This window comes from Ochotona curzoniae, unplaced genomic scaffold (assembly GCF_017591425.1).
Source record: "Ochotona curzoniae isolate NIBS_2020 unplaced genomic scaffold, NIBS_Ocur_1.0 contig_584, whole genome shotgun sequence".
In the NCBI taxonomy this organism is placed as follows: domain Eukaryota; kingdom Metazoa; phylum Chordata; class Mammalia; order Lagomorpha; family Ochotonidae; genus Ochotona; species Ochotona curzoniae.
The window spans coordinates 270,124-280,009 of record NW_024466480.1 but is presented as its reverse complement, the minus strand read 5'-3'; the positions used below and the strand labels follow the sequence as shown (position 1 = coordinate 280,009).

The 9,886-nt window shown below is 43.8% G+C and overlaps 1 protein-coding gene across 1 annotated transcript; it reads right to left on the bottom strand.

Moving 5' to 3' along the window:
- Window positions 1–3,622: 3,622 nt before the first annotated feature.
- LOC121162876 (olfactory receptor 18-like) lies at window positions 3,623–4,588 on the bottom strand. Its single transcript, XM_040990111.1, has one exon. The coding sequence runs from the start codon at window positions 4,568–4,570 to the stop codon at window positions 3,623–3,625; it is 948 nt and encodes a 315-aa protein (XP_040846045.1). The 5' UTR covers window positions 4,571–4,588.
- Between the last annotated feature and the right edge of the window lie 5,298 nt (window positions 4,589–9,886).

The following is a 9,886-nucleotide window of genomic DNA, read 5'->3' as shown; positions in this document are numbered from 1 at the left end:
CAGCAGCTAGGCTACCACTCCAGGCCCTCATGAAAACTTTTTAAAAACCTCACATATGCCAAAATATTCTCAATTGTTTTAATAGTAGAATAAGTGTGGGAATTTACATATTCTCTTAGGAGCCATAGAGAAAGGAAAACAGAATTTCTACCAGGGTTCTTGACACCCTCCAGCCTTTCGCTCAGAACCAGGATTATACTATCCATGCCTGCTACCCCATTGTACTAGCTCCTACAAGGACTGTTAGCTCTGTCTGCCAAAACTGACAGAACCAGCAGGTCTGTCTCTGGATCACGTACACACTCAGATTCCACCAGACCGTTCTGTAGTGTATCCATGGCCATGCAGTCCAAAGGAGTGACCCTCACTGGCATGCCACTAGCAGAATCTCGGCGAGGTGTCATTCCAGCTGTGGCCACGCTGAGTCCAAGGTCGACAGATGTTCCCCCGTGGTTTTGTCCATCACTGTGTTCCTTTCACTCCTGAACGTAGTTGCCTTTGATAGTGCTGTCAGCTCATGAAGTCTGTAACGAAAGATACTTGGGGCCAGTCACAGCTGTAAGGGGGTGGACTAGGAAGACTCAGGACTTTATGCTTTCCATACACTCATTCCTCAGCAACATACATGGACCAAGTTGTGCTTATGAGATCACCACAGTCTGTTAATTTATCTATACCTTTAGTGTCATGATACAATAAATGCTGGACTCAATGCTGGGTATGCGCTTGCAATGAAGGAATCTCAACTGAACTTGAACTGTGGTTATGCAGCAAGGTGGAGGAATCCACCATGGAGGGGAAGGTTGCGGGAGGGGTGGGGGAGGAATCCCAGTGCCTATAAAACTGTATCACATAATACAACGTTATTCACAATAAAAAAAATAACACATAATGAATGTAATTGTTGTTTAAACACTATATTATCATAATACAGGGGGAGACTGTCAGAGGAATGTGAAGGTTGGAAGAGGAAACCCCTGAACCCATGGAACTTTAACATGAATCATACAATAAAAGAGATATTGCATCACTACAGGGAGCACAAACCCCAGAGGAGTTTGTGCTAATCCTGTGGCTAAAAGCCGACCAAGACCCTCTCGATACTAGGAACCATAGGACCAAATCAAAACTAAATTCCCAAATCCTGAGTTCTCTCTTGAGAGGTCAAGAGAAGGAGGCACTCTCACCCAAACTTCTGTCTGTTCAGGAACTGCCTGAGGAACTGGTCGATGGCTTTCCCAATTTCTGATATTACAATAAATGTAATAAATAAAAGTCTTGTCCAGTGTGCATCCTATTCTTGACCTGTCAACATTTAGATTTCGATAAGTATGTCCCAATCAAACACACAAAATTATATATCACCACTGATGTCTGAGATGGCATTAGTACACGATTCAAATGGGATCATTACACAATAACTAGCTTTTAAAAATATTTATTGTATTGATATTTGAAAGGTAAATTCACAGGATTAGGGAGAGACAAAGAGAGAAAGCTCTTCCGTGGTCTGATTCACTTCCAAAATGGCCACAGCAGCTGGAGCTGAGCTGATCAGGGGCTAAGAGGTTTCTCCAGGGCTCCCACGTGTGTGGCAGGGTCCAATGCCTTAAGATCATCCTTCATGGATTTCCCAGGACAAAGGCAAGCTCTGCTTGGGAAGCAGAGCAGGACGTGAACTGGTGCCCATGTGGTGGCATGCTGGCACCTGCAGGTGTAGGATTCGCACGCTGAGCAACCTTGCAAACTCTAATAACTGCCTTTTATGAAGAGTTTTCTTTTTCTTCGTGATAACTCTTACCAACCCTATACAATCTCAAGGATAGATGTGCAATTTCCCTGTGCTCTTTCATGTTTATATATTGCTCTCCATTTATATATGTTTCATAGGACTCCATAAATGCACCTATTTGTTTTTAAAGATTTCTTTTTTTTTTATTGGAAAGGCGGATATACAGAGAGGAGAGACAGAGAGGAAGATCTTCCGTCCAATGATTCACTCCCCAAGTGAGCGCAACGGCCGATGCTATGCCGGTCCAAAGCCAGGAGACTCTTTCAGGTCTCTCGCGCGGGTGCAGGGTCCCAAAGCTTTGGGCCGTCCTCTGCTGCTTTCCCGGGCCACAGGCAGGGAGCTGGAAGGGAAGCGGGGCTGCTGGGATAGAACCGGCGCCCATATGGGATCCCGGGCGTGCAAGGCGAGGACCTCAACCACTTGCACCACCGCGCCGGGCCCTAAATTCTAAAATGTGTCAATCATACATTACTGATAATTAAATAGGCTTGCCCTTTCCCTATCTGCTTCTTTTTCAGATTTAAAAAAATCTTTGCAGTGACTTTCGAATAATTGAGTGGTGCAGAGGCTTTCGCATGGAAAAATGATAGAACCCATGGAAACTTCATGCACTGAGAACTCTTCTGTCTTGCCCTTTGTGCTACAGGACACAGCATGAAAGCACACATGGGGTAGATATGCTTAGTCCACAAACACCCTGGTCACCTTCTCTTTTCTGCATGTGAATTCTGTGTGTGATATTGGAAATTCCACACAGAGTGTGCCACTGCCAGCCAGAAATACTAAAATTTGGTCATTTCTTCCCAGTACTCAGTGATCACGTAGCTTATGACAAAAATGAGATAGTTTTCGCAGGGATATGTTGGGACCATAGCTTTAGATCTTAGCTACTTACAGTAGATTTTACAAAAATTAGTGTTATTTTTAATAGCAACAAAGGCCGACATGGAGAGCAACTTGGCATGGTCCCTACTTGGCATGGTCCCTACTTGGCATGGTCCCTATTTGGCATGGTCCCTACTTGGCATGGTCCCTACTTGGCATGATCCCCACTTGGCATGATCCCCACTTGGCATGCCTGAGTCCCACGGGAGAGTCCTCCATGGTGTCCCCACTCCCCTGCTCCAATCCACAGTAAGGATAAAGACACAGTAAGTGACAGAGAACTATCTCGAAGAAGCAGAGAGTGCAATTTCAAGCTTCGGAAAATTGCAGGACATACATTCCAAAAGCTCAGCAAACTCCAAGAAATCCAAAAACTTATCACCAAAGAAAAGGACCATATCAACTCGCCAGGGAGAACAATGCTGGATGCAATGAAGAGAAACTGAATCACGTGCACTAAAATTGGAAAAACCATTTTCAGCACTTCCTTAAACTTCCTGCAAAGGTCTCCTCTCAGCTTTCAGTTTGAAGAAATCAGATTGTCTTATCATTGGACCCAGACCTCTGGCTTGTTTAGCCTCCAGTAGTGGTTCCCTGAAAAAGGATTGGTGTATGGTCCCACCCTGAAAGCAAGTACAGATTCAGCTAGATTCAAATGTGTAGGCTGTACATTATCAAAAGGGAAGAACTTTAAAACTCTAACAAAATTAGTTGGCCCCTGTCCAGTATGTCTGGCTTAGAAATAATAAACGACAGACAAGTCTATAGGTGAACAGGATCCAGAAGGCAGTTGTAAAGATAGATTTGAAATCCACAATAACCTACATTAAAAGTAGCAATATTTAGAAACAAATGAGGAGAGAGCAAAAGCTTCGCATATCAAGTATTTAGGAAAGTGATTTCGGAGACCCAACGTTTAGGTCTGCTGCTTATTCCCACCAAGTCTTAATGTTTGGCAAAGGACTGGGATTTGAGTATTTTGCTGAAGACACTCCGCATGGCCCTCTTGATGTCGCTGTTCCTCAGGCTGTAGATAAAGGGGTTCAGCATGGGGGTGACCACGGTGTACACCAATGAAGCCAAGGCACACTTGGTGGTAGAAAGTGAGAAAGTTGAACTAAAATACACGCCAAGCGATGTTCCATAAAATAAGCAAACCACAGTGAGGTGAGAGCCACAGGTGGAGAAGGCTTTGTACCTGCCACCTGGAGATGGGACCCTCAGGATGGAGGAGACGATTTTAGAGTAGGAGAAGAGGATCCCTGAGATAGGGAGGAAGCCATATATGACTGCAACAAGATATATACCGACGTCACTGCTGAATGTAGCAAAGCAAGAAAGACTGAGAAGTTGAGATGGGTCACAGAAGAAATTGGAAATCTCCACTCCTTTGAAGCAGGTGACTTGTAAGATCATCAGACTGTGCACCAGGGCATCCAAGAGGCTGGCCACGAAGGACAATGACACTAAGATGCCACAGCGACGAGGATTCATGATGACCTGGTAATGCAGGGGGTGGCAGATGGCCACAAACCGGTCATAGGCCATCACCGTCAGGAGCAAATTATCCATGCAAGCAAAGAGGACAAACACAGACATCTGAGCCAGGCAGCCAGCGTAACAGATGACTGTGTTATGTGTCTGAATGTCCACAAGCATCTTGGGAGCCGTGGTGGAGATGAAACCCAGGTCATCCAAGGACAGGCTATAGAGGAAGAAGTACATGGGTGTGTGCAGGTGGGAGTCAGAGGTGACAGCCAGGATGATGAGCAGGTTCCCAAGCACGGAGACCAGGTACATGGAGAGGAACAGCCCCAGGAAAAGGGACTGCAGCTCTGGATCTTTTGAGAAGCCCATGAGATGGAATTCTGAGACGAGTGTGAGATTTTGCATTTCAATATAGCCTGGGAACCTTTTAGGAGAGAAAATAATTTTGTTGAAGGAAAATCAGTCACATGGCACATTTACATATTTTTAAATCCAGCACATCATGTGTATAGCTCATGGGTAATTGTTCAAATAAATGGCATTAAAAGGTTCCCTGGTGCAACGTGACTTTGAAATTGATGATTTTTAGAGGTGTGTTGTTCTTCTCTCAAGTTTTCAAGTTCCCCCCAGTTTTACCTCACAGTTGGTGAGCGTACAACCTCTGCCATCCATCTCAATAGTGCCAAACTCAACCACCTGAGCATTTCATAGTTGGTTTCTACATTATTCGCCTCTTTCCATCTGCGTATTACATGCACCTGCTTTAGTGACATTCGGCCAAAAAATATTTAAACACCAAGAACATCCAATGGAACATGACATTGATCACAGCCAAATGCACCCAACTGTTTCCATTTATTTGTTCGAGTGTATGTTACACAACCTACATTCGATTAAAAGGGAATTCATGATAAAATACAAGGTGCTTGAGCAGCAACGTAGGAAATGGATTCTTCACACACGTTGAACTAACAAGACCTCTAAAACCAATGATTGGAGCAAAAACGCCTTCGTATTAAAATGATTTTTCCCATTTTTACTCAATTGTAAAAGAAAAAAAATAAAAACCCCAATAGCTCTATTATTTATCTTTTTTTTTGGATCCAAATACTCATTTTCCTCGAAATTTACTGACCTGTTGAACTTTTTATGCCATGAAGTCTTTCAAGTGAAAGACGAAGATTTAAAAAGGGGAGGATGCGGATCTTAAAGGGCACAGAGAATGCTCAGAACAAAGAACGATTGGAAAGTGGTTATCCTCAGACTCACACGTCCTTCATCCTTCTACAATTCCAATCTGTTCCACCAAGAACAGGGTTTAAGCGCTTTAAATAATGAATTATAATAAGTCACATTTAAAAAGGAATAGATCACTGAACATTTTCCAGTTATGACTTTATGCAATGGATATCTGAACCAAAACACTGCACATGTCACAATTTGGCAGAATGCTGACAAATTCCCATCCACTCGCCGTCTGGAAAAATAAAAACAGAATTCAAAACAAATTCATACGACTGTAGTTACGATACATGAAATATTTTAAAAATTGGTGTCTGTGGGACAATTGACTGGGCTGTCTTTCATTATATTTCCAGGTTCATTTTTGCACAAAAATAATGTTAGGACTCATTGCCTCTCTCCTTGAGGCTTGAGGGTAAGACTCATAGACGATCCAACTTCCTCAAAGCACACTATTCCTACTTACAGAACCCTGCTCTTTGAGACTGGTTAAAACTTGCCATCTTCATCAGCCATTTCCATGGCTTAGGTTAACTACTCCCATTGGATTTTGTTGTAAATTTTCTCACTTGGGGCACCCCGCTTCTTGCACCAAGCCACCGCGATCCTAGGGGAAGATAAATAAGTTTGGAAGTTCCCAACACAATTTATTTGTTCTCCACTTGGTTTTTGGCCCAAACGTTCAGCTTCATTTGCTGTGCTTTCAATCTTTACATGCATTTCTTGATTCCACTACTACTTTGTTTATCTGTGCATCCTTCGTGACCTTGTCATCACCCTTGGCGCTTTTTAGGTCTCTCCAAGCAGCTGTGAGCTGTTCCTTCTTGACATCAATCTGGGTAGAAAAGAAACAGTAAAATAGGAACCAAGTGAGCCCGAGAGAAAACAAGAAAAAGCTCCATCAGAGAAGAGGAGAGCTAAAAACAGTCGCCAGCATCCAGGCTATTTCTCTTGGTGATTTTCCAGGTGAAAACACCAAGTTTGGCCACATGAAGATACTGGGGAGATGCCCAAAGCCTGCTGAGTCCCATGGCTCTATATTATCTATATTCTTCAGTGACCCTTCAAGAAATGAAGATTTGCTAGAGATGAGTGATTCTGGGCTGCCATCAGTACAGAAACCCAGAGAGAGGCACCTGGATAGATATGGATTTGGGGCACTGATAACCTTCCAATTACACACATCTAAAACTAGAGATGACATCTGTCAGTCGGGTCCTGTCTCAGCTTTGGGCTTCCCTACAAGACACGTTGGAGGAAGCTGAGACAGAAATGCCTGCAAATAGTAAGCAAGTCCAGTTAAGCTCTGAGATTTCAGCAGCACCCTGCAAATAAGCCGCTTGCGTTTTAACAATTTTATCTTAAATTGTGTATTCTTTTATTTTTGATGTTGTTTAGATAGTTGAGACGGATGGATGACCACGAGGTCTGGCTCATTAGAGTGAGTACCTTGGGAAGTTTTGAAACATGGGGAAAAGTGGAGGAGACAATTGTTTTCCATTCCTTTCTTCCTGTATCTGAGGGAGTGGAGACAAAGGCGGAAGTGGCTGCTACCAGTAGCCTAATCACATCAGTACTTGGGAAAGGGGGACAGCAACTTCCTGTCATTCTCAGATCTCCACTGTGGAACATGTTTGAAGGGTACTGCTTAAGTGGTTCAATCGTTCTGAAATGCTGTTGATATCATTGCTCCAAGCTTGAGGAAATCTTCCCAAGTCCCATTGGCTGACATAGTTCACGTTAGGGGCTGCACTCATCCAGGTACTTGCTGTCAAAGCTTGGTCAGAAGACTTGTTAGTTTGTTCTGCCCTCCATCCTCGGACATGGCACTAGATGTCCTCTGCAGGCCTCGGTGAGCTGGCTGTCATGATCCCCCATATGTGTCTTGGCATGCTAGCCACTGCACAGGCCTTAGCATCTGAGAAAGCCCAGTTCCAAAACATGCATCTCATGGTCAGATCACAAATCCTGTGATTTTTTTCCCCTGTGGTGGGAGTTTTGAATCCAGCACTCCAATTGTGGGGTAATCCCCCACAGAAACGTGCCTGAGACGACCCAAGATTGGCTCCTGTGCGTATCAGACAATGTAGGGTCTGGCTCAGTTTATTACACGCACCGGCCTACATGTATACTGCTGATTGTAGTTTACCAGTCCCATCTCATATGCTGTGACAGCTGAAATCAGAAGCCAGGAAGTGCAGCCAAGTCTCACAAGTGATGGCAGGAAGTCAAACACCCGTGCCAAAACACGGTATCCCTCAAGGTGCACGCAAACAGGAAATGGACCAGAAGTGGAGGAGTCGAGACTTGCATTAGGTACCAGGACATGGGATGCAGGCTTCCCAAGCTGATGCCTAATCCCATATTGCACAACACACACCCCTGAGGTCAATATTGATTTCAGAGCACTGAAATAATTTTCTCTAAAAGCTGCACAAAATGTGTGTACAGCACATTAAAGAAGCGTACTGCACTTACTGCCGCTAAACCCAAGAATGGGCACTGACATCTGATTTTCCTTCTTTCTCTCAAGTGCCCACATCTCCTTCAAACACTTCCTCTGGCCCATCACTGCCTGAGAGGACATGCTTGGATTCGTCTATTACTATGACTTGGATTTCAAAACTTCTTTGTCTCACATGGGAAAATTTCTAAGAGCTATGCTCATGAAACTGTTTTTAGTTGCACAATTAGGTGACATGCAGTTTTACTGAGCAATACCTGAGTGTGCTTTCCTGGGGGGGGAAAAAATTAACTGTATGCTCCATCATGCTTTGTCCATCAAATATCTGCCACTGCAGTTCCTGGGAGCAATCTTTCACGATAGCTCACTAGGAACTAGAATCCTGTGAGGGGAATTTTCATTTTCAACTGGCTCAAGTGGAGCAGCTAGGATAATGAGAAGGAGAGAAGACCTCAGCGTTCTACTCCTGGACGACTCACGTAGGATACACTCTTGCATGCAAAACTCGCCACGTCTCTGTGATGAATGAAGAACCTACATCTGTGGCCGTCTCAGCATTCAGGGGAAGTTAGAACTTCAACAACTAGTTCTGAGTTTTTCAAACATATTTTTCACAGACTACATGTATTAGGAATGCTGCTGGCAAGGGAACTGAAGGCATTGGTGATGCCGAATCTGAGATGTGTCTCAGCCCGGGTAGAACATTTTCCTCCTCTTGTGTCTCTCTTTTTTTAAACACATCTGAATAATTCTGCCTTCTCAATGCTCACTGATGCAATGAAACTTACGTTATGTGACAGGACCCCTGTCTTTCTCAAAGACACAAGCCATCGCTGTTCTGATATTTCCATGCATCTCTGACTCCACGGGAAGCTCCTAAAAGGGATCAAGGTGCCGACAAGGTAGCACCAAGCGTGTGGAAACCACAATGGTTATGGCAAGACACAGTGAGCCAACCACAGCTCCGTTCATTACGTAACAGAATTTTTGATGTTTCATCTGCTTAAGTATCACACACAGGTCATAATTTCAGGAGTGAAAGACAGTCATTCTTCCATAAGCACACAGCATATAGCTTGTAAGGACATCCTTTTACTTTAACATTTTGTGTTTTAGAAGGAAAAGTACAAGTCTACTTAATAATCAAATAGTGTTTTTTTAATATGTGCAAAAGGTATGTTATGAAAAAAAACCTGCACATGTTTTTTCTTTTTCTAAAAAGTTGACATCATCATTGGCAGAAAATTTCCTGTGTATTCCCAGAGCTTACAGTATCAGGTACCTGTGAGGTCCCTTGCTAGTCTCTGCCTTTTCTGCGGTAGAACTGGAATCTAACACCTCAATTCATGCTGCTCTAGTCACAGGAAGTTCAGTGATTACAAGAAGTGAAATCTCAGAGAGGGTTCAGGACAGAGCAAGTCGATGTAGGACCCTGTGTCTGCCCTGTCGGTGAACTTAGCATTGAATTGATGTCATGTTTTGCAGGCTGCTGCCCAGTGTGGTCTATAAAGAAACTGCTAAGGAGCGGGGCACAGTGAGGTCTCTTCAAGTAGGAATTAAATCTGAAATCATTTCTCAGGAATCAGAGGGGCTGGGTGGCCATGCTTCCCTAGTGTTGGAAACCAACACCTGATATGTTACAACCTCATACAAGAAGACTACCCCAAAGCGCTGAGCTTCTCCCCTCTTACACAAAGTTAAAAAAAAGAACAGGTGCAGTGCACCTTGAAGCATTGGGGTAACAGGATGAAGCAATGCGCTTAGACACAGAGTTCAGACACCGGATGTTCTTGAATGTTTGTGATGCTGTGCTTCCTGGCGTCCCTCATCGTAAGCTCCCTGATCATCTTTGAAGATTTAAGAGAAGTTTATACAGACTCAGTTGCTAGTATCATAAAGGACAAGCCGGTGGGAAGAGAGCAATGTGAAGGAGAGAAAACTCAAAATGAGATCCTTGAGATACTGATGAGAACCGTGTTCGTAAAATGAAGCTGAGCTGAAATGTTAGCCGCACT